Source organism: Aphis gossypii, chromosome 3, assembly GCF_020184175.1.
Source record: "Aphis gossypii isolate Hap1 chromosome 3, ASM2018417v2, whole genome shotgun sequence".
Taxonomy (NCBI): domain Eukaryota; kingdom Metazoa; phylum Arthropoda; class Insecta; order Hemiptera; family Aphididae; genus Aphis; species Aphis gossypii.
Window position 1 is genome coordinate 34,356,328 of NC_065532.1, and position 26,040 is coordinate 34,382,367.

General features: G+C 28.2%; 4 protein-coding genes and 1 long non-coding RNA gene across 6 annotated transcripts; 2 read left to right on the plus strand and 3 right to left on the minus strand.

Moving 5' to 3' along the window:
* The first annotated feature begins 243 nt into the window (after positions 1 to 243).
* LOC114131047 (protein argonaute-2) lies at positions 244 to 17,308 on the plus strand. 2 transcript variants are annotated; one of them, XM_027996166.2, is made up of 19 exons: positions 244 to 849; positions 3,956 to 4,066; positions 8,372 to 8,479; positions 9,183 to 9,463; positions 9,526 to 9,657; positions 9,730 to 9,904; positions 9,965 to 10,187; positions 10,245 to 10,392; positions 10,884 to 11,141; positions 11,261 to 11,415; positions 11,531 to 11,601; positions 11,669 to 11,782; positions 11,872 to 12,038; positions 12,099 to 12,283; positions 12,349 to 12,445; positions 12,567 to 12,673; positions 12,734 to 12,863; positions 13,903 to 14,102; positions 15,270 to 17,308. In XM_027996166.2, exons 2-19 carry the CDS (start codon positions 3,979 to 3,981, stop codon positions 15,376 to 15,378), a joined length of 2,748 nt encoding a protein of 915 aa, XP_027851967.1. In that variant the 5' UTR covers positions 244 to 849; positions 3,956 to 3,978; the 3' UTR covers positions 15,379 to 17,308. The 2 variants fall into 2 exon arrangements, with proteins under 2 accessions (XP_027851967.1, XP_050058611.1); XM_050202654.1 differs by lacking the exons at positions 244 to 849; positions 3,956 to 4,066 and adding an exon at positions 5,088 to 5,431.
* Positions 3,243 to 3,531, minus strand: LOC114131049 (uncharacterized). Its single transcript, XM_050202655.1, has one exon. The coding sequence runs from the start codon at positions 3,529 to 3,531 to the stop codon at positions 3,349 to 3,351; it is 183 nt and encodes a 60-aa protein (XP_050058612.1). The 3' UTR covers positions 3,243 to 3,348.
* On the minus strand, positions 3,243 to 4,859 carry LOC114131048 (39S ribosomal protein L53, mitochondrial). The gene is made up of 3 exons (XM_027996167.2): positions 4,614 to 4,859; positions 3,760 to 3,872; positions 3,243 to 3,688 (listed from the first exon to the last, which is right to left on the minus strand). Exons 1-3 carry the CDS (start codon positions 4,757 to 4,759, stop codon positions 3,534 to 3,536), a joined length of 414 nt encoding a protein of 137 aa, XP_027851968.1. The 5' UTR covers positions 4,760 to 4,859; the 3' UTR covers positions 3,243 to 3,533.
* A 1,738-nt stretch (positions 17,309 to 19,046) lies between the features above and the next one.
* On the plus strand, positions 19,047 to 21,978 carry LOC126551269 (uncharacterized). The gene is made up of 2 exons (XR_007605141.1): positions 19,047 to 21,073; positions 21,569 to 21,978. It is a non-coding gene; the product is annotated as an uncharacterized LOC126551269 (long non-coding RNA).
* A 2,354-nt stretch (positions 21,979 to 24,332) lies between these two features.
* Positions 24,333 to 25,955, minus strand: LOC114131046 (immunoglobulin-binding protein 1). Its single transcript, XM_027996165.2, has 4 exons — positions 25,631 to 25,955; positions 25,342 to 25,568; positions 24,775 to 25,263; positions 24,333 to 24,703 (listed from the first exon to the last, which is right to left on the minus strand). Exons 1-4 carry the CDS (start codon positions 25,754 to 25,756, stop codon positions 24,511 to 24,513), a joined length of 1,035 nt encoding a protein of 344 aa, XP_027851966.2. The 5' UTR covers positions 25,757 to 25,955; the 3' UTR covers positions 24,333 to 24,510.
* Positions 25,956 to 26,040: the final 85 nt, after the last annotated feature.

Sequence of the window (26,040 nt, forward strand, 5' to 3'; positions counted from 1 at the left end):
CCACCCGACGGCGACGGCCTCGCCGCCGTTCTTTTTGACGGTCATTCGAAGGGATGGTTGCGCGAAACCGACGGCACCACCGTCGTTGCCGGCAGGGCGGCGGCGGGTGACTGCGGAGGAGCGATGCTGCTGCTGGCGGCGGCGGCGGTGGTGGTGACGGTGCCGATGCAACTACGTCGTCGGTCTGACGCGGCGGCGGCGGTGGTGGCGGTGGATACACTCGCACAGACAGTGCTGCGCGGGTGCGCGCGTGTTGTTGTTGTTGTTGTTATTATTATTATTATTATTGTCGTCATCGCCGCCGCCGCTCCGTTGTAGTAGCCGTCGAACAGTACCAGCGACCGGTCCGTTCGATCGCGTTCGCGTCTGTGCAGTGAATCTGTTTTCGATTTTCGCTTTCGTCCGTCGGCAAAAATACGAAATCCGTGTCGTCTCGACTCCACAGCAGTCACTGTACTTGGACGTGCATTCGTCGAACCGTCCTTTCGGCCGCGTCGCGAACCATAGGTATAACCCCTCGGTCAGTACCTATAGGTAAAGGTAATAATATATATATATAATATTATATAACGTCCTCACTGCAGTCGTCCGATGTAACGCCACTGCAATATGGGACCGACCGGACGGAGGAAAAAAATCATAACAACAACAATAATATCGAATAGTGTACCGCTGCCGAAAACGTTGCGCACGCAAGACCTTGACCTTGAGACTTCAGTTCAGTAGACCAGCGCCACCCGCCACCGCCGCCGATAGGTGTGCGTGCGTAAAGGTAGTTGTGTGCTTCTACGCTGGTTCTTGTTCCACTGCACGGCGCCCGGTGTACCCACATCGGAAGAAGAGAAAAAGGTAGGTCGGAGGGAACGACGAGAAGAGAGTGGGAGAGAGACAGAACATCCCCTGTTCGGAGGCCGAGGATTGAAGGTTGTCTCAATCCTTTGTCGCGGATGATACACGGCACGGGTGCAGGGTGGATGATGGGTTCTTAGACGTAATTATTAATTTTTACAGTGACTTCCTATCCACGTCACGTCCGAAAATCGAATTTATTTAATGATATTCGTAGTTGTCTTATTGTCCTCGTCGTAAAACTAAAATGAAAACTGGCAGAAAACGATCCGCCGCCGTCAATTCGATGGTCTCTTGCAGTGTAGTTGTGTCTAAACTCTAAATCGTCTTAATACCATGTAATATGTTATATAACATAATATTATTATTATGCCATGGGATGAAGCCACTCGTTATCGACGATGATGTATAAGTGTATAACATAAAAAATACCGTCCTACGATAATAATTTCGGTGTTGGTAACGATGCGGCTGTTTCAGGGTTTCTCTCTCAGTACTCAATCAGTAGTCAGTATTCACTAGTCAGTGTGCTGTGTGCAACGCGGCACCGTACCTTGGTGGCTGTGTAATTTTCGACAAGTGTTACATAAATTATTTAACGTCATTCGATGTCGATGTCGTCGTTGTTGTTATTTGTTCACCTGAGTTCAACGAATATCATGGAACAGTTAGGTACCTATCGAATATCCGAGTCCTAAATGAAAATAATCTCGAAAAAGTTAAACAACGTTTCTATAACTGACCGATTAGCCGTTTTTAAAGTAACAATAGGTAAAATCTCTGCAAAAAAAATGTGCGAGCTTAATTTACCGAATAGTAGGTATTTTTATTTTTTACAGTATAATTAGGTTAAAGAAAAGTTTCACAAATAATTTTATTTTTACCATAATTGATTTATCAATAGCATAGGTGCTTATACAATTTTTTTTACGATCTACATTAATTCCCTCAATTATCCACTTAAAGCCAGTGACAATATTTGAATCCGATTGGCCGAACATCATTAATACATTAATACCAACCGATATAGTACAATATTATCATTTATCATACAATGAGTATGTGCAATATACATAGCATGGTGTTGCATTTTACTAGGTAAATTTACAAATTGCATGTTATAGTTAAAATATACCTCGAAAAATATATTCCATAAATATGTACTCCAACTTCTCCAACTATATAGGTAAAGAATTCCCAGGAGGCTAGTGGTAGGTATTTTAAGACAATAGTTTTTGATCAAAACTTTAGGTACTTAGCATCACCTAACAATGGGTTGTACTTTTATATCTTGTATTTTATATGCACATTTTTCAATTCTAAAGATAATATCATATTATGTTAATACTTATTGTTACATATTATTACAAAACAAATCAAATTGACTTGATCAATAATTATTTTTACTTACATATTTGTAATAGAAACATTTCGTATATTTATGTTGAGTTGTTTTGGTTTGTATTTTATTTATAATACAAATATTCTGTATGCTTTAGTTAAGAAGTATTAAATAATATTTTTATGCAAATGATGATTAGTGTCTACCTATTAGCTAATGCCTAATGTATGATAGGATATATTTTATTATTGGGCCTTTCTCACTTTGGCTATACAGCAACATTATAGTATTTTACTATAATATATAAGCATAGAGTATACAATGGTATTCAAATAAAACATTTTGATCAATTTAAAACTCAAGGTACACAGAAATAATAGTTGATTGGAAACTTTTAACCCAGAACTAAAAAATTCTTATTATTAGTTTATAATTGTATGTCAAATAGTAACTTACCTACATTTAAAATGATGTTGATACAAGCATATTATCTTATTTCTATAAACTAATTTAAAGATCGATATATTTTGAGAATCATAATATACTGTAAATTATATTGGAATTAACTTATAATATAATGTATTATAAAATAAAATATTTTTTGGATTACAGAGCCAATGAAAAACATAATAATATAGATTGTTGTTTTAATTTATAAAATAATCCATCAGACTAGTCACGCATGTAAAAATAATTAAGTTAAAATTTTAATTTAATTAGTTTATAAATATAAATAGGGTTCAAGTAATGAAATGGTTTGTTGTATAAAGTAGTTTTATAAGATTCACTAAGGTTAGTTTTTTTTAAAGATTACAAATATATTTTACATTTTATGAAATTGTTAATAACTTACTAATAAATAATAATTTACAAATTAGATTGCATAAATGTATAAAAAGTTTGAACTGTTAATGCTAGTGATCAATTATTAAAGGTTTTTGATTTTTAAATTACGCATTTTAGTCTAAACCAAAGGTTAAAATTTTAAATGAATACATTTAAAAAGCAATCTTATGAGTAAATAATGTTAATAATAAAAATATTACTAATATTTTTAGTTTCAAAATGCATTCTTTATTTAAAAACATTACAAATTACAAGATTTTTACATAATGAAATAATTTAATTTAAACAACTATTTCTAAAAATATTTTTCATCACCAATCTACAGGTTGTAACTTTATGAACTTAGATAAAATATAAACAACTATTAATGTGAATGTCACAAAACATATTACAAATAAATACCAGGATTCTTCATCAAAAACATCTGAGAAAGCTGGTAATTGATTATAGAATCCATTGATAATTGTCGTAGTATAATGTTCTTTTTTGGCCATTCTTACCGTTTTCCTCCTTTTTTCTTATCAGTCTTAGTTACAAGAACTTCGGTAACTTCTTCTTTAGGTGCTAAGGGAGTTATATGCTTGTTAAACTGTTGAAAAATTTCCAAAACAGTCAAATTTTGGCATTTAAATAACACTGATTCACCATTCACTGTAATTAAAAATTTGTATTAATATACATTCAATTATTTACATAACAATATACAAAATTTAATATCTTACCTAAAGAAACATCAACTGTTGATTCACTTCTATCGTTCACAACTTCGTTTCTCACTAAACACTGAGGATTTGTCTGGATTACTTTGGGTGATAGTAAATAGTACATGAAATTTCTAAAAAATAAAAATATATTGTATTATATACATAGAAATTAAATATGTTAGGAATGGAATTTATATCAATTTTTTTGTTTTAGGAATAACATAGAATAAATAAATCATGGAAGTTAATGCTAATTTTGTAGCACCTCAGGAACAAATTAATTTCAAACCCGTTTATGAAAACATCAATGGACATTTCAATGGAAGTAAGTACTTATAATTTTTTAGTTGTTTGAGATTTAAAATATAACTACAATTTAAGCATTTAATATACATTAACAACTAAATTTGCAACGTTTTGTAATTTATTAAGTTTGATATCATGAAGTTTATTTCATTGGCATATAACACAACTTAATAAAAATTATTAACATAAGAAGTATAAATTATTTTTTTGTGTATATGATTTATTTATATATTGTACCATAAAAATACTAAATAAGATCATCATATAAATCACTATCTATTCAAATTTTTTAAATTGTTAAGATCACAACTAATTTATTACAATCGTGAGTTTTATAGATTTAATTGCGTATTTAGCCAAGTCTAATCATAGTGTATTTAAAATAAACAGTGTTTTTTTAATACAATGACGAACTGAAACTTTCCTCAAACATACACATACCACTAATAGATAAAGTTATATTATATTCGTCGTGACCAAAAACGGCGCTCCGTTCAAACATGGCGATTCAGTGACATGGCGTTTCGTACATAACAACAGTAGGTAGAGCGTAAAAAACAATTTACCTGGCTACGGCAGAATTTTGGTGAAAAGGATCGAACTTGACCAACACTTTTTTCACCGGCTTAAGGTTCAACAGTTGCGTCTGTTTCCTTATCGCGCTCACTATGCCCGCTGACTTTGATTTCGAGCCGGAAAATGGTAAAGACATAGTTACAGCCGTACGTGCTTATTTAGGAACAAAAATCGATAAAATCCCTGCGGGAGCGGCTGAATAGCCTGCACTCTACGTCTTTACTCTTTACACTTTATCAGTTATCATTATAGTTTTAGTTTAGTCGCTACCGCGGCGCTCGCAGCGGCAGCGCTGACAACACGCCTCGCGTGACGTCACGAATCCTAATTATAAAAGCACGGTTTGTCCAGAGATTGAGGTTATTGTTTCCATCGCTCATAGATACCGTGGTAGTGGTTACCACCCGCGCGTCGGCCATTAAATTTCAATTCTGCGAGGTTGACGACGATCGAACTTACTGCTGCAACCAGCGAACGTGAAACGAAATCCAGTTGGGCAACACTGGTCGTCGGGCTTGGGTCAACTACGTACGCGTCGTAGTGCAGTCCATCGCGGTTTTTTTAATTTATTTTTTTTTTCTCCCGCTATCGTAATCATTATTTTAGCGTCAGCCTTTTTTTATTAGCGTATTGTTTTTATTATTTTATCGTTGCGATTTTCCGCTTTTTAAAATTTTCATTTTCAATAATGCACTCGTTCAGTTGATCCTCGCCGCCAACAGTATCTGACGCGAACGCTTAAGCGTGTGAGCTTGCTGCCGCTGTCATAACTCATAACCGGAACAAGTCATGTATCCCGTCGGCCAACGTGAGTACAAGGCACAGCGCGCGCGCACACACCAATACTCTAATACGTACACACATACAAGTTTACACGCACGCTCAAACACTATCATACTTCTTATAGCTTTGTGTGCGGATTGATCATCAGAGCTATAGAGGCAATGACCTCCATTCCCAGAATAATATCGCGGTAATGAGACTACTGTAGTGTCGGGGGTTTTTTGTCATCTCAAATGTCGGATCTCATGCTTGCGTCCCGCCCTTTAGATGTTCGTGATAATGGGTTTGTTTTAAAAAATTAAATTTTTTGCATCAATAAATCAATCAGCTCGATCCATGAGCTCTCCGGTCGCCTGTCCCCACTTACGATTTTTTGCTGCTTGACATTTTTCCGTTCCATTCCATTAAAAATTATAAAAACTTTTAATGCTCTTACTTAAAAACTCGGTTTATCACCACTTCCAGTCCAGCCACACCACTATATTATGCTAAGTGATGAAATGTTAAAACTTTGTGAACTGTTGATAATAATTATTAAAAATTGAACTAGATGAATGGATGAATGGCAGTTACACTTATCAGACTAGTGGTTCATTTTTTCACCTTAGATATTTATTGAATTAGGTACCTATATACTTTTAGAATTGATGTTAATATCCCAAACTTTATGAAAAAATACTTAGGTGTTACTGAATACAATTTTGATATTTATATGTTTTTCATTTTGATCCTTACAATTGTTGTACTTGTTATATACATCTGAGTTATTATTTAAATCTCAATAAAATTATAATTACTGAATAGGTATTGTGTTGTATTAATTATTGTGCTTAGAGATATTGGAAGCGATAACTTGTTGTCATTGCCTAATAAATATACAATATAAAAATATTGACATGTTCTATTTTCAACATACTACTTGATGTAATAAATAGCCAATCTATCTTACATTTTTGATTTTATCCCTCTAAATTCCAAAAAAAATATATATTTTAAAAGTAAAAATTAATTAAATTGTATTCTTATATTTTTTTTAAAGAAGTTGAAATGAGAATTTGAATCAGAATGATCTCAAGTAGATTTGACAACAAATTCAAATCTTTTTTCCGTTATTGCTTCACTAGATCAATCTGTATGCTGAGTATGGAATGTATTTAAATTCTTTTGTTACACAGACATCCAATCTTAAAAAAATTATTACATTATTATAAATATAGGTACTTATCAGAACTTAGAATTCGATGTCTATCTCTCATTATCTTAAAGATAGATTAAATAAGAAGATTAGAATATTTTCATAGTTTTCTTCATACAGTTAGGCTCACAAATCTGGAAAATTCCTGAAAGTTGGATTCGCAAGTTAAGAGCCATATGCCCATATTTTGTTTATTTAAAAATTAATTCTTTATTTTAGTGTAGGTATACTAAGAAGCCAGTTTTGAATGAGTAAGAAGTTGCAAATAGCAATAATTTAGTGATAGCCTTAATAGACAATTTTTTGTAATCACTCTCTGTGAGAATCCAGAACTCCTCAATTCTATGTAACTCAAACTTGATTTTCAAATCTGAAGAAGATGTTATTTCAAGCAAACTTTCATATTCAATGAATAAGGTCTTTGAGCTTCTTCTGAATTGAAAATGGATTTTGTGCCCACAAATTATCTGAATCTTCATTTTATTCTTGGAAATTAGGAGAGTGAACCAGATTTTAAATTAATTAAATGGTCTTTTTTTTTATTATTGATGTCACCAAGCTTTCATTTTCATGTAAGAATGCATTTGGTAGGAGAAACATGAAAAATAATTTTCTTGTACACGTTTGACTTTAAAGTCTAATTTTTTAATGAGAATTTAAATCTTTGAAAGATCAAAGTTTCTTTTCCTTGTAAATTTGTGTTAGTTTTATTTGATCTGTTGAAAATACCAGAGAGGTAAGCTAGCTTTAAGAGCCAATTTTTATTACAAAACCACTCAGAAAGATATGTGTTTGTATGCTCATTGAGGAAAAGTATTACTTCATCTCACACTTCAAAAAATCTTGTTAAAACTTTCCTTTTGAATAACCACCTGATTTCTGCATTTAAAAGAAGATTTTGATGATCACTTTCTATTATCTCACCGAGTTTTTTAAATAGGCTTGTTTGCAAGGGACATGATTTTATAATAAAGTTAATTTTTAGTGTATGACAAAGTTCATTATGTAATCAAATATTTAATTATAAAAGAAAAAATCATTGAAGCATTCATTCTAAGTTCAAATCAAAAATATGGAACATCAGTTAGAAAACACTTTTAAGTGGATAGAGTATGTGAAGAAAACCATTAAATTGTTAAAATTCAGAAATCAAATGGAGGAATACATAATGTTTTTGGCTTTAAAATAGACATTAGGTATAGTGTTGTTATTACAAATAGTTAAAAAATTTCCTAAGATTAAAATGGGTGGGTAAGGGGAGTAGTGCTTGATAATGAATTTAGTATAATTAAAAGTTTTTATTAAATTATTTAGTGGAAAAAAAAATACAAGTTGAAAGCTGTGGATGTGTAGGTGGTCAAATAATAGTAATATTTGCCTCATGTCTAAAAATTGTCCAGCATGTTTATGTTTAATGATATTGATAAAAAATTATAATAATTAATTTTGTCAATAATATTAAATAATATATAATACATATATATATATTTAAACTGTTCACAATATAGAATTAGATAGTTCAGTAATTTAATTGAATACAAATGTATTAGGTACTAAAAATATTTTTGTATGAAACTTGTTCTTACCTATTAAAAATTTTCATACTAAGTAGTACCTTGAAAATACCTCGAATATAACTGTTTAAGTTCTATGATATTAGTATAAAGACTAGCTAATTGACATAAAAATAAGTATTTGTAATTTGAGTTAGTATAGGTATGATGTTTTAATTACCTATTAAATTATATATTTTTTTTATAAATATTTTAGCCCCTGCGGCACCTGTTGTGGCCCCAGTACCAGTTGGAGTTCCTGGAGCAATGGGCGTTCTTCAACCTCAGGCTCCTGCATTGCAACCACAACTAGTTGATGTACCAGGTAAAATCTCATAATATTTTAAAACATTTAGGTATAGTATTTTAATAATCATAGTGATTTTTGTTTATTTGTAAGGAACAAGATTATTTTATCATGCTCCTAGTTAATTTTTTTTTAAATAATGTTGGAAAGTATTGATATATTTCATCAAGTTCAGAATGATGGTGTAATCATCAATTTCACAGGGATTTTGTTTCAAAATTAAAGCCATTTAAAAGTTTTTTATTTATCACAGTAATCGGGTTTAGTGATAATATAAAGACAGTTTCATAGAATCACAGGTATGTTGCCTGTATGTGATGGTCAATATACCTGTTATTGTTTTCTGCTGATTTCCTATCTTAAAACCAGTTTCTAGGTCCTATAGTCCTTTCATAACATTGCCAATCGAAGTATAATATCTAAAAAGAGTAGGTAGTTGCTCCCTATTCCTACTGTCTCTGATTGCAAAAAAGTTGCATGTCAACAGTTTTCATACACCTAAAAGCAACACCAATGTAGACAAGAATATTATGTGTGACACTTCCTGATTGGCAATCCCAATGATAAATGAAAAACTTCAAACAAAATCTAAGTGACAATTTATAATTGCACCATCAATTTTACTCTGTGTAATACGAAATTCCAAAAAAAATTTTATTTCTTGATAGACATGGTAAAGTTAATGTTGGCCATTTATAAATTGTTTGTTTTTAATTTATAGTATTTAATTGTCCACGTCGACCAAATTTGGGACGAGAAGGCCGACCAATTGTGCTTCGTGCTAATCATTTTCAAATATCAATGCCAAGAGGTTATGTTCATCATTATGATATCAATATTCAACCAGATAAATGTCCACGAAAAGTTAATCGTGAAATTATTGAAACTATGGTCCATGCGTACAGTAAACTTTTTGGTAATCTTCGACCTGTATTTGACGGTCGAAATAATTTATATACGAGAGATCCATTGCCTATCGGAAATGATCGAATGGAATTAGAAGTATGTTTTTTCTTTTAAATTACATTATTACTATACATTAAATTGTATTAATTTTTAATTAGGTTACATTGCCTGGTGAAGGTAAAGATAGAGTGTTCCGTGTTAATATTAAATGGTTAGCTCAAGTATCATTATTTGCTCTGGAAGAAGCATTAGAAGGCCGCACAAGACAGATACCATATGATGCTATTTTGGTTGGTTAATCTTATTCTTTTTCTAGTTAATATTTTTTATTTGTGTTGATTTCCAATATAATTTTTATACAGGCTTTGGATGTAGTCATGAGACATCTTCCATCTATGACTTACACACCAGTGGGTCGATCATTTTTTTCTTCTCCTGAAGGATATTATCATCCATTAGGTGGTGGTAGAGAAGTTTGGTTTGGTTTTCACCAGTCTGTCCGACCATCTCAATGGAAAATGATGCTTAATATTGATGGTAATTTATAAAATAAAAATAAAATTAGTTTATCTTCATTGACATATTTTATGTTTTTAGTGTCAGCAACCGCTTTTTATAAAGCACAACCAGTAATAGAATTCATGTGTGAAGTATTGGATATTAGAGATATTGGTGAACAAAGGAAACCGTTAACAGATTCACAAAGAGTTAAATTTACAAAGGAAATTAAAGGTCTTAAAATAGAGATAACACATTGTGGAGCAATGCGAAGAAAATATAGAGTTTGTAATGTTACAAGAAGACCAGCTCAAATGCAATCGTAAGCAATTAAATTTTAAACTTTATATTGTCATACATTCTTTGAAACAATTTTTAGTTTTCCATTGCAATTGGAAAATGGTCAGACAGTAGAATGCACAGTAGCTAAATATTTCTTAGACAAATACAAGATGAAACTACGTTATCCACATTTACCATGTCTTCAAGTTGGACAGGAACATAAACATACATATCTTCCTTTGGAGGTTCGTGCATTTGGATGATTAATATGTTAATATATTTTGAATACATATATCATATGTATATATAACAGTTTTTAATTACTTTTAAGTTAAAAGTCTTAACTAATAATTCGACTATCAATCAATTAAGCTGTAATGATTCTGCTTTATCATTTTTTAACTTAATATAGTATTATAGTGTGTTTCTCACACATTTTATGTTCATTCAATATTTTCTCATAACATTTTTATCATAATTTTTTTATAAAATGTAATAGTATTACATTTATTACAACACGATTAATAAATATTTCGTTATATAACTCGGAGTTTTGATTTAATACATTTAATTAATTTGAGTATCTTGAATTTTAAAAATCTGAAAATGATTTTTACCCTCCTTCAACTTCAAGTTATCGCGACTTAACTGTGTATACAATATGTATGATAGGATTATAATATAGATTTGTGTTTGTTAGTAATAAGTAAGAACTATTGTAAATTTCTTTTATTAGGTCTGTAACATAGTAGCGGGTCAACGGTGTATTAAAAAATTAACTGACATGCAAACATCAACGATGATTAAGGCAACTGCACGCAGTGCTCCTGATCGTGAACGAGAAATTAATTCCTTAGTTCGCAGAGCTGATTTTAATAATGATTCATATGTACAAGAATTTGGTCTTACCATATCAAATAGCATGATGGAAGTGCGTGGTCGTGTCTTACCACCACCAAAATTACAATATGGTGGACGAACTCTGCCTAATCAGGTACAAAAATATATCTACTCTGTACATTTCGTTACCCTTACAATTTTTATAAGTAATCTTCTATAAAAAAATATGTCAAAATGGTAATTTTTTAATTTTAAAAATTATTTTTGTTTTAGGGAGGATTAAATGTTCAACAAACTAAACAACAAGCATTGCCCAATCAAGGAGTTTGGGATATGAGAGGCAAACAGTTTTTCACAGGTGTCGAAATTCGCAATTGGGCAATAGCTTGTTTTGCACCACAGAGAACTGTTCGCGAAGACGCGTTAAGGTAATTAAAAATAATTTTATTATTATTATAATGGCAGAATTAGTTATCATAAAAATCTTAAAAATCCATTGTAGTATTGTTTGTTAGTATTTACTTTATATTATTTATATTATAGAAACTTTACAACACAACTCCAAAAGATAAGCAGTGATGCTGGCATGCCAATAGTTGGTCAACCATGTTTTTGTAAGAATAAAATATACAATAAATATAATTCTATTTTACTAAGTTAATTATTATTATTTTTTGTCAGGTAAATATGCCACTGGACCTGATCAAGTAGAACCTATGTTCCGTTACTTAAAATCAACATTCACTGGGTTACAACTCGTAGTTGTCGTTTTACCAGGAAAAACTCCAGTATATGGTATTATATTTTTTTTTTTTATATTTAGAATTTTTAATTTTCCCCATTGATTTCAATACAAATCATGTGTTATTAATTGTTACTATTAGCTGAAGTCAAAAGAGTTGGAGACACTGTTCTAGGAATGGCTACACAATGTGTTCAAGCAAAAAATGTTAACAAAACTTCACCTCAAACATTGTCTAATTTATGTTTAAAGATCAATGTGAAATTAGGTGGTATCAATAGCATTCTTGTACCGAGCATCAGACCTAAAGTATGTAAACTAATAAATAAAGTACTGACTTCTTATTAATTAATAAATTCATTTTTTTAGGTATTCAATGAACCAGTGATATTTTTGGGTGCAGATGTAACTCACCCACCAGCAGGTGATAATAAAAAACCATCCATTGCAGCAGTAGTTGGATCTATGGATGCTCATCCTAGTCGATATGCTGCTACTGTACGTGTCCAACAACACAGACAAGAAATCATTCAAGAACTTAGTTCTATGGTTAGGTATGTAGCACATACACCTTTCTTTAATAAAATTGTATTATTAATTTTTAATTTTTAATTTTTAGGGAACTTCTAATCATGTTTTATAAAAGTACTGGTGGTTATAAGCCTCATAGAATTATATTATACCGTGATGGAGTATCAGAAGGACAATTTCCTCATGTATGTTTAATTTTATTTATTTATATAAAAGATACATAAGTTGTATTTTCTAATAAATAGTAATGAAATATAAATGTTAATGTATATTCTATATTATATTAACTATTTTTTTTATTGACAGGTCTTACAACATGAACTTACAGCTATTCGAGAAGCATGTATTAAGTTAGAAGGTGATTACAAGCCAGGAATCACATTTATAATTGTTCAAAAACGTCATCATACTAGGTTTGTTTTTATTTAGTATATCAAGTCTAATTTTTATAATAAATTTTTTTTCTGTTTTAGATTGTTCTGTGCCGATAAAAAGGAACAATCCGGAAAATCTGGAAATATTCCAGCAGGTACAACAGTTGATGTTGGAATAACACATCCTACAGAATTTGATTTTTACTTATGTAGTCATCAGGGAATTCAGGTAATAATTTTTTTATTTGTATAATATACAGAATGATTCTTTTATCAATTAACACTCATTATTTCAAAATCTATTGACTATTTTGAAAATATTTTTTACATAATTTTCAATTGAAATAGGTTACCAATATTAAAAAAATGTAATTTAACACATGGCCTTCAGCCATCCAAATGATTTTATTTATTGGTAAGCCAATTGGGTAGCTGGCGACCCAAACCAAATTATTTTTCAGGAGCCGCTTGGGTCGCCAGCTACCAAATTCGACATTATTTTAATACAGCTAAGATAGAAAAATATAAATATTACCGTGGCCTAGACAACAAAAAGTAGACAGTTTTGGAAAAAAAAACCATTAAATATTCAAATTTATGAAAGCTTTATTATTACTTAAAAATATGTGAACAAAAGTTACTTTTATATTAACATAATACATAAAAAATTATTATTACTAAGTATTATGTATTTAATTTATTGTGTTGATAATATTGGAAACATTGAGGCACACAAATGATTTTGATTGACAAATGCCACAAAATGTTGTCACTTCTTTTGCCATGTTTATGCTTCTCTAAAATTAATAATTATATTATTTAAACATTATTTACTAAAAACATGTTTAATTCAAAATAATTTGCAAATTTAAGTAAAATTAAGTGTTCATTTTTCACTTTTAGCTTACTTGTAGCCTAATTCAGCGGAATACTTTGTGTAGTATTCAGTGTACTTTCTTATTTTTCTATTTCTCTGGCTTTTGTCTTCAGTTTTTTCAGTTTTTGTTTTATCGCTAGTTTTCAGTAGAATCTATTTTCAACTAATTTTGGTGTATGGCAGATGTATGTGAACATTTACGATAAATTACATAAAAATAGTATGGCCCACCACACTTTGAAATGATAAAAGTGTTAATAGATTTTGAAATAATGGTATGCTATTAATCTTAAATTTATTATATATTATAATATATTCATTATGCATTTTTATGGTGATAAGTGAAATAGCTTAAAAATATATTGAAATATAATAATAAAAATGTTAACAGGGAACAAGTCGCCCAAGTCATTATCATGTTTTATGGGATGACAATCATTTTGAATCAGATGAATTACAATGCTTAACGTACCAATTATGTCACACTTATGTGAGATGTACACGTTCTGTATCTATACCTGCACCTGCCTATTATGCTCACTTAGTTGCATTTAGGGCTAGGTATCACTTAGTCGAAAAAGAACATGACAGGTAAGAATATTGAATTTACTTATATCATTGTATTTGTAGAGAGGTCTTTTTAAGAGTGTACTATATTTGAAAGTATTTAAATCCAGAGGTTGAGGTTTAGAATGGTATTGAAAAATATTTGTCTAATAATTTAAAATTTAACACATTCATCTTATTTAATTCAGGTTTAACCTAACCTAATCTTTAGAGCTTAGTCAAAAACTTGATCTTGGATAAAAATTTGCTGATATTCTCACAATTGTTTTTGAAATATTTTCAAAAGTACAATGATATTTTTACTTTTAAAGTTTTAACAATCAAAGTATAAATTAGATCTAACTTGGTACTAAAAACCACCCTTAACACTGAAGATCGTAGTATTTTTTGTCTATAAATATGACCATTTTATTGAAAACAACAAAATAAATACATACTTATTTTTATTTTATTTGCAAGCAGTATTTTACAGTGTTACACAATAAGTAAATTGGGTAATTTTGATTAGTTATATTAATTATTAACAATATTTTGTTTATTTAATAATTAAAAAAAAATTACATAATGTTATATATTTATTGTTGGAATAATTTTTTTTTATTAAGTGAGATTACTTCAGTATTGAGTAGAATGCTGATAAACTGAGCTTAGGTAAAAAAAAATATTATACATTTATAAAAATAATTTTTCCTTATATTTTCTTTGTGTACCTTATGAAAATGAAACACATGTCCCAAAAATTTTACTGGTGTATAATGGTATAGAAGTATGAAAAACTAGTCATATGCCATAATATGGTCTTCAGTTTTCTACTATTAAACTTGTTCTTTAGAAAAAAAATGATTAAAATCAATATAATAATAATATATCTGTTTAGAATCTAATATAAAAACCACTTTCCCAGTAGCTTATGTAATCTTTTTTGAGATAAATGTTGTTATTTATTATGTGTTAGGATTTTTTAACATAAACCAAGTAATAGTAGTAATACAATTCTTTATTTAAAATATTTAAATAAAAGTACGTTTTACTTAAAAATGTAATCTAATAATGTTAAATTGCTTATAATTAAATTTAGTTAGACCTTAATTTATTCTTGAATTAAGATTTAATGTAAAATTTATTTCTTGCACATACATAAAATTATGTAAAAATAATTACATTTTGTAAAAAAAAAAAATTTGTTTTCAGTGGTGAAGGATCACATCAATCTGGCTGTAGTGAAGACCGAACACCTGGTGCGATGGCACGAGCTATTACAGTACATGCTGATACCAAGAAAGTTATGTACTTTGCTTAAAATACCAAAATTAAAAAAAAAATTATCGCGCAACATATAAGTTAATATTAGGCATAAATTATAATACGACCTACCTTGCCAATCATTGCCTTTAAATGTAACTTTAGACCAAACTAATTATTTTTTCGACCTCTGATGATTAATTTTAAGTTTCATTCTTATATTATTTTTTTTTTTTACATTTTGAATTCCCATATAGTTTTTAGACATTTTCCAAAGTTCAATTTTGTTGTTGCTAGTATTTGTTTTGTTACCTATTTTTCTTTTATTTTTATTTCTAATCAAAATTAGACATCACTTGAATGCTTCCAGTATCTTAGTTATGCGAAAATTCTAGTCTAACCGGTTTATCGAAGGAAATGGTTTTGAATAGCAACAGCAGTAATGAAAAATGCATTCCTCTTTTAAAATATATAATTATTGTATAATAAATATATCGTATTATTGTTAAGTGTGTATTATAGTCATAATTAGTAATTGTTTGTAATGTTTGTATTCCAATCTTCCTGCCAACTTAATCTCTACTTATCTGATTTTATTTCTTCTTATCTCGAGCTTAAATAATTTTAATTGTGATTAACTTTAATTGTATTTAGTTTTCCGGTTGGTTAATTCCCATTTCTTGTTGATATAGACATATGTTAAATGTGGTCCTCAATTAAACCGGAAATGTGGTACCAGTCATTGCTTAATATCTCAATATTCTTAATTTATACATTTCAATAAGTTTTATTGTTTAATAACTTCCAACAATTTTCCAAAATACTTCTATTGTGATAAATATTTTAAATTATTTTATTTTTAAATTATACATATTGGTATTATACCTGAAGTATATTATTTTGTTTTAATAAAATAAAAAAGTGTTTTCATTTGGGGTTAAGTTGTAACAAACACTAATTGTACCTGATACTTAAGAATATCATAAAACTTAATATTAGCAGATAAGATTTCAGTTCAATTTCATTTTAGGTTATTTTGATCAAATTTTAAGGGAACCATATTATTTTCCCTCAAAATTATTTTATACTTAGTTAAATAAAACAAAATTATATATTTAATATTAACTTATAATATTTAATACCTTAAACTATATAACATTTTTATGTTAATTAGAATTACCATAGTATTATAATAATCAAACAATGCATATAATTTTAAAATGTGCATTTGATTGGTACCACAATATTGCTAACCCTCCGATTTTATAATTTGAGTATTAAATCAATTAAATTTTAAAAATATTTATATATATACATACATACATTTACATAATTATAATAATAATTATTATTACTATTTTATACAAAATATTTTATCAATTTTATCTTAGTTAGAAATTAAAATTTGGTTAATATTTAGTTGACCGGTATTTAAAAAGTATATAAGTATACTTTAATTTTAAGTATACTTTTTATGCCTTTTGAATTGCTGTTATAAGTATAATTCATATTTATAGGAAAAATAAAATGGGATAACTTATTATACCCATTTATATTATACATTATTACGCTTATATTCTGTTAGTTTTTTTTTCATTAAATGATAGATCTATTACTTTTTTGCAAATCATAAATATACGAGGTATTTGTATTATAAATTATAAGAATATATATTTTAACATTGTAGTTTAAATTTTGTTTTAAGTAATTTGATTTTAAAAATATTGTTTTTAAGATTATAATATATGCAACAAAAACGTATAATTGTCGTTTAATTAATATCCATGTATCTATCTGATAATTCTTAATGAAAACGTGGTTTAAGGGGTTCAACAGTATGCATAATTTTAAAATTATTTTGTATGAAAATAGCTGTTAAAAATGGTTATACTTGTATATATATTACATATTATTTATATAATAATAAATATGATATTTATTACCTTTTGCAGTGCAATTGGTGAACATAATATTTAAACTTTGTAAAAGTATTTGTTCAATTTTATAAACATATTGGTAAAGTTTTGTGTAACATCAGTTTAAATGTATCATAAATTAAATGTTTGCTCTTCCGGTTTTAATATTATATTTTATATTGAATTTATTAATTATTACAGATGGATAATATATGGATAGGTTTATTTCATTTTTTTTCTTAATATGAGATACCAAATGTTTCCGTAGTAAATTTTATCTACTGTAATGATTGGTAAATATGTATAATGTATGTAAAATGTTGTAACTTATAAGAATATTAAATAAAGTTATCTAGGTACTAAAAAAAAAATATTTTACTAATTAAAAATTTCAAAAAATACTTATAAATGTCATTATAATTTACTTGAAAATACAAGAAAAATTAAATATTTAATTATTTGTTCGTGTGAGTCACTAACTTAATTTCATATATATGTTCATTAAAACAGTGGAATGTTTCTTAACAAAAGAATCTTCATATATTGCTGAAATAAATACTGTTTTACTGATGTCTATGAGGCTATGAAATGAAATTTTCAACGTGCTGGCAGAGTATTATTCCACAGAAAGGTAAAAACATTCTCATGACAACTCAGTTATTTTTAGTAAATGAAAAATTATTGCATTTGTTTAATTAATTTAAACTATAAATTAATATTTTAGCACCAATCATACAGGGGGATGCTTTGAGAAAAAAATGTTTAGTACTTTATTATGTTATACAATAACATAATGGTAGTTTTCACTTTTGAACAGGAATGGTACACACACTATTGCACTAATCTTATAATTTTTTTAACACATTTATTTCATACAATATTACTTCATATTAGAAAACTACAATGGTGAATATTTTGTATAGGTTTTAGGATGGGTAATTTAATACAGTGTAAAATAATATGATAATATGATAATAAATTATCATACACCTTATGATCTATAGAACAACCTGCCGTTGGTCGCGACTGTCAGTATGTCATCGACACTTAGGTTGTGACCCCAACACGTACAAGCGGTAAACGGGAGAAATCATACCAGACGACAGAAGACGGCAAGTCGGAAACGTCTTGTCCGACAACGCGCTTAACAAAACGATCTCCCCGCCGACTCACGATACCTAGTCGTGGTTGGTGGTGTCGGTCACAATCTGCGACAACCGTCGATATTTTGTTGAGTGTTTGTATTATTGCTCCCAAAGTTTATTATATTATTTATTATTAACGTTCCATTGAATTGTTTTAGATTGATTCTTTCAGAGTCCTTGTTCAGTACTTAAGATAAAGTATCAAATATCTTGGCCTTAAATTTATAAACTTTACTTAATTTTGAAAAAAGAGCACTTTTTTCTTGCCAGTTTAAATTTTCCAAATTTTATATAGGTAGTTCAATATTTTAATCATATTATTATTATTATTAATAAGTAGGACTCGAATTTTAAAGCTTATGCTTCTTTTTTATTTATGAGACAGAAATATAATTTTTATACATAAATTCGTTTCACATCATTCTGGTTCCAAATAAATAGATTTATTTTTACTTTTTTCGGCTATTTTTAGGTACTTAAATGTTTGTTGCTTTTTTTAGTTATTTTAACCGTAGAATTTTTATATGTTATTATAATATGTTAAATAAAGTAGTATAATAAACTTATAAAAATATAACAGCTAAAATAACTGAAAAAAGCAAAAAAAAAATTAAAAAAATATGTTATCTTTATTATGCAGCTTTTATGGTTTCCATACGAATAAATAAAAATTACTATAATTTTATTTATAGTAATAATAAAAAATTGAATTAATAAGAAGCGTAAAAACCCAGAATGCGGACTAAATGTTTATTATTGTTTTCGTTATGTAAGGGTTGTCGACCTACAGATAGCCTGCAGTACCTATACGGTCAGTAATCAGTATGCCTTTAACGTCGGTATCGACCACTTCAAAATTTAAGTGTTGTAATTTGAAAACTCTTATATGAAGTATGCTCCGATCATTTCAGTGGATGTAGAGAGTGTTCGTTTTGTATGTTAAATGTTGAATATTCTGCCGGACAATAGTCAGTTTCACTACTGCGAATTAAGAGAAATATACGTTAGGTAATTACATTTTTTTTTTTTAATTTAAATTAACTTTTAAAAAAAAATTTCAACTAGGTAGGTAGTTCATATTAATTTTTGGTCATGCTATTTTTTTTTGCTTTTTTTTTTTAGAAAATAAATACACTTCTTATTTGCTTTTTTATAATAATCGTGTGCTTTTTTAGTTGCTTATTATGCTTTAAAATCCGAGCCCTATTAATAAGTAATTTAAAACATTAAATACCGTGTTGTAACTGGGCCCCCATAATTTGGTGCGAACAGGGGCCCACCGGGAAAATCCCAATTTCGCTATAATAGGCCTAATAACCACCTCTGCTTACCAATAACTTACTAAAAAATTACAGTATTTCATTAATAATAATTTATCAAACCAGTTTTTAATGTATTGCTGATGAGTGATGATTAGGGTTAGGATGTTTATGATTTTCCATATTTTTTTAGATTGTCCAATGGCTTTCGTTCTCATACAGAAATGTGTCTCATGATATCTATATTTAAAATACCAAATTTTTATTTTGCATACTTATAATTGCATATTTTTCCATTTTTTATTTATACCTAAGTGCATAATTTATGTTTTTTCTACTTATAAGCGCATATTTGACGGTTTTCGATGAAAAATGATAAAAAATAACGTAATTTTATGGTATAACGAGCAAGGCCGCAACTGAAAAAAAATTTCGAGGGGGAGGTCCAAATTTTTTTTTAAATCTATAGATATTGAACGTAATTTCTACGTTAAAAGTATAAAATTTGATTATTATCGTTATTGAAAACTTAATTCGTCATTATAATACTTAATTCACATAATAGTTAATTATTTAATAATAAAAAAATATTTCTACTTTTAAAAATTTCGATGAGGGGGCCGGACTCCTGCACCCTCCCCTCAGTTACTGCCTTGAAAACGAGTACATAAAAATAACACCAACACAATTTGTTGATATTTTAATATTCTATCTATTAATAATAATTTAATTTATCTCTATATATTTATTGAACTTATTTTCACATTTCTTTATTTTTAATGCATATTTTTCAAATTTTTCATACACATTTAACTGTTTTTTTAGCGCATAAGTGCATACTTATTCATATATGTTTTAGTGCATAAACATGCTTATGCCGTTCACCGTCATTTTAATCGAGGCCTATGTTCGTTATCACTTAATGTCACTCGTACTTATAAGATAAAATTAAATTATTATTTTTCTAAAATTGAATAATAATTATATTCACAGATATATAAAATAATAAATAATATAATATGTAAATTGTAAATATTTATTTTATATATCTGTGTGCTATCTATATATTAGTATATAATATTATTGTTATCTTCATGATAAACGTAATGTAAATCTATTCTGTTAATCAGTATCGGATATCTGTGCTGATTCAAAAGTTGTAAGTTATTATTTACAATCTTCAATCTTGTAAGTTGTTAGGTTGTAACGCAGAAATGCACAAACAATTGATGGAGATATGAAATGGATTTCATCCATTCTGTGGTTAGTAAGTATTTGATAATTGATATTATTATAATATTAGACCGTTTCCGCGGTTCTGTGTATCTTGATGTTAATAGGCAGTATTGAAGATGGGAATTAAAAGATAAAACAATAGCCATTTATTTAATATTGGACGTACGATTTTCGAAAAGTGAGCATTTTTATTTAAGGTAAGATCACAATATCTCAATAATATTTATTGCCAATTTATACGGGTACCTATCTATATTGTATTGTCTTAATTTGTTATAATATTATATGTTAATACCATCTCTGTATTAGTTACAATTAAATAAAAATTTTAATTTTTATATTAAACAATTTGAAATTAAATAATCTACCATAATGATAAATATTTGTATACATTGATATTAAGTACCTATATAGACAATATTGTCTATAATATTAGTTTTTAATCATCAAAATGTATTTCATGATACACATGTATGTTTTACAATTCTGACTTTTCTTTGATCTAAAATCTTTTGCTGTACACTTGTTATGGGCCTGTAGCATCTTTTTAACTATATATGAACACTCTCGTTTTAAATAAATGTGACTATCCTATGTCATGGTCAAAATTTTTGATAACTGAACAATTATTTTGTTAATTAATTATATTTTATTTTAATACAGGTGTAAGATCTATTTGAATTTTGTTCCAGGTTTTTCATTGTTGCTTGATATTTTTCAATAATTAATTAGTCGAATTAATAAATTACACAACATTTAATTAAAATGGAGAGTGTAAATGATAATGTACAAAACAAAACCAATCATGTCATGACGGATAACGATTATTTGTTTGATTTTGAACAAGAGAATTGGCACAACCAAAAAATTCATCGTTCAAATATTATGACAAATAATGCAGTGAAGACAATTGAAAAAGAACGAGAAAACGTAGCAAAAGATTTAAAGTTATTACAAGCTATTGAAGAAGAAAAATCAAGGTTGAAAAATTCAATGGAAATATTTATACAGTTGAAAAATGAACTTGAAAAAAAACTCAAGTCATAGTCATTAAAGAACTTATTTAATTTACTTAAAATATACGATCTAGTAAAAATGAAAATTGTTTAATTTGATGTATAAATATTTACATTCTTCTACTTTCACTATCTCTTCTAACAGTTCAAGATTCTTTGCCAATACTTAGCCTATTTATCTGTCTATTCTATGTCCATTCTTCTAAATCCATAACTCTTATTTTTTTGCCTTCTATAATGATATTTTTTAGGTCCTCTCTGTCTTTTGTTTTTTTTTCTAGTTTAAACTGTGGATTCCCTTCTTAACTCTTTTCATTACTTGTCTATACCATTTAGATTATTGTCCTTTTATAAAATTACGGATCCACTTCAATCTTTTAATTTCCTTCAATTTTTATTTTACCTTCTCCGAGATTTGGTCTCTATATCATATATTAGTCCACTACAATAACCCTTGTTTTATAAACTACAATTTTCTTTAACATTTACATGGATTATAACAAATTATAATTAGTTATAACCAACTATTGTAAATGGTTCGAGTTTAAACAAGTTATATTTATTTAAGTAATGTAAAAAATTTTTTTTTATCCTATAAAAATAAAATGGGTTAATAAAATATTCATAGAGCACTGAGGGCTAATAAGATTTTTATGTTTATGACCAATGGCAGTGGTATATGCATGGTGTGGCGTTTTCCATAAGAGCAGATCAGTGAAAGAAACCTAAATTCTAGATTTGTACAAAAATAATAGTTTTGGTCTAAATAAAAAAAAATTGTATGCATGATGCAAATCCATATCATGCATGTTTTACTGTGTGAAAGCTTTATCATGCTATTTTGACAGCATTTTTATATTGTTGTCCTTATGATAATAGCTGGTTTAAACATTATATTAGCTCATAGTTGTTACAATTGAAACTTTAACTTTTTGTTTCATTCAACTACATCATTGTAATGAAATTGGCGATTACTTTTATTATATTATTTATTTTGTATATAATACATTATTTATAGAATATAGTTATACTCAATTAAATTTATTTTTATCTTGGTGCTATAAATTTTATACAGGGTGATTCTTTTATCAAACAACACTCATTATTTCCAAAAAGTATTCATTTTTTTGAAAATATTTTTTTTTTTACATAGTTTCAAATTGTTAAAAAAACAACATTTTTATAAAAAAAATTATATTTTTGAATATTTTTTATCCTTATAATTTTTAAGGTTTTTTACTTTTTTGAACGACAACATAGATTTTTAATTTCATATTCCAAAGCAGAATAATTTTTTGAGTATTTTTATGTATCGAATTACTCAGAAAATTATTCTGCTTTGGAATATGAAATTAAAAATCTATGTTGTCATTCAAAAAAGTAAAAAACCTTAAAAATTATAAGGATAAAAAATATTCAAAAATATAATTTTTTTATAAAAACGTTGTTTTTTTAACAATTTGAAACTATGTAAAAAAATATTTTCAAAAACATTAATACTTTTTTGGAAATAATGATTGTTGTTTGATAAAAAAATCACCCTGTAAAATAATAATATGCATAATATTGAATACCTTTTTTTCTAGGGCTTAACATTTCCACATCATTTAAGCATATTGGATATTGTAAATTAATTTTTTTGATGTCCTTAGAAAATTTTTTTTAATAATGGAAAGGAGCTTACCAAAAAAAAAAATGTAGGTTACTTTGAATGTATGCTAATTTATAAATTCTAATATTTTAAGGTTTTTGAAGTCTTACCTTTTCTCATTATAGAATTAATTATAACAATGAAAACTATTATTTAGTTAATACTTATTAATCATCTACTCATTAAATTTATAGTATTAGATGGTAATAAGATAGTAATACTCATGGTGGTAATGGTAGTATAACTTTAAATAAACCTCTATTTTAATGTGTTTATTCCGTGTATTAACTTTACATTTATATATTTTAGTTTTTGAAAAGATAAACAGATATTCCATGAATATAATTGTAACAACCAATCATCTAAATAAAATTTATTTTTCAAAGTAAAAATTAATGATAGATTATGAATTACGCAGTATGTGTATCTATTAAGCTAATTTATATATTATGTCAAATTAGATGACAATTTAGTACAAACTATAACCAGAAGTAGAATAACAATGTAAATATTGTTTATTACCATCAAAAAAACAACTTTGTTTTGTAACATATTCATTTTTATTTATAAATGAAACATATAACACTATGTTAAATTATGTTTTTCTTCTATAATGACTGATAAGGTTAAAGATCAGTCTCAAATTACCCAAATAATGTCTTATACAAATAAATAATTTTTTTTATCAAATACATTAACAAAAAATGTACTATTTTCAAACTATAAAATGTATATTTAGATCTTTAATATAATTGCCTAATGAATTATGTACATATTTACAACCAAAAATAAAACTTTTAGATAATCAAAATTTATTCAAATTTAATATAGCTATTTACAAAAATGTATTAGTTGTATCTGTAGAGAATTGAACATCATTTTTTTTTTTTTTAATTGTTCATACAAATAGACACATTTTGTGTATACAATACGCTGCTAATATCAACGGACCTCTAAAACAGGCCCTTTAACTTCTATTATGTCTATTACCCCATCCTCGGCGATGGTTATCTTTGTACTCATCGCGAGCATTTAATCGTTGTCTTTCGTTTTCTTCTTCTTCCTCATTGATTTTGTCTTCTTTATCTTCTTGTTCCGGTTCTGGGGCTTCAGACAATTGTTGTAAACATTTGGTATTATCAGCTGTAGGTAAATGCCATCTAATATAGGAAAAAATAATGTAATTAGAATTTCAAAACTTAAATAAATACTTCTTTTAATATATACTTACATTCCATCGTTAATACGTTTTTGACAAAATTCTTCAACTGTCATTGTTGGCAAACTTGGATAGCCAGCACCAAATACTTGTTTTTGTAATTCGTTTTTAGTAATAATAATAGGCATTAATGGTTTAGGTTTAATTTTTTGGGATTTTGCATGTTCAGGGTTGTCTTTATCCTCATGTTTCAACTTATAGTGTAAAATTCTCATTTCAGCTTGAAGCGAATCTAATTCTTCTAGAGCTTTACCAATATTGTATTTTAGTAAAGAGACTATGTACTTTCTTCTCATTTCATCATCAACAGACTCGCTTTCGTTTTGTTCCTTCAACAGCTGTAATTGAGACTCCATTAATTTTTGTTCCTTGTAACTCTTGATTTTTTCAGCACGCCTACGAGCCATCAGAGAAAAGTCCATAGTGGCTTGGGTAGTGGTTTCTTCAGAGTCTGTGTACACAGGCGGAATAGTATGGTCAGACAGACCGTAATCTTTACACCTACAACATGCCAAAAGGGATGAAGTTTGTAAATGAGTTCAAACTTAAAAACTAATCAAATGCACTTTCTAGACAAACCTTTGGAGATAATCTCTGAAATACACCTCCGCTGTTTTAACAACATCCAATCTGTTGCCGTTGTTTGTGAGTTTTAGAGCTAGAGACCCCAACATGAATGGAAGTAACATGTATTTGACGTCGGCCGTTGGTATTTCTTCAATGGTCTCATTGTCACTGAACATGCCAGCCGCCGATACGAGTTGTGTAGTGTGCTCCAAGATTTTCATGCATTTTATTATCCTATACTGAAAACAGAAGATAGTCATTAGAAAAACTGTAAGAAACCAGCAATGCTACAAACACTAACCTGTGTTCCGGATTCCTTAGCTGGCTCTGTAGAGTCGCAAATACTCTCGTAAGACGACAAGCCTTGGTCGAAACATTCGGACAATGTGAGGTTTTGAAATTCTACGGGGACTGACGATGTCGCCATTTTTCAAAAATGTTCAAATATTTTAAATTAAAATTGGCGATGGTGATCTTACAACGGATCACGGAATACTGACTAGTGACTAGTGAGTAGTAACTTTTATTTATTTTTTGTTTAACAGAAATGTTTACAATTGGATGTACACCATAGGTAAGGTAATTTAAGATTGTGGATACAGAATAATAACACAGAACATAACAATAATAATAAATCGTTTTTTATCAGTCGTATCATTCATTCTATATATATACTCTTAGAATTCTACACAGATAACATATCATCAAAGA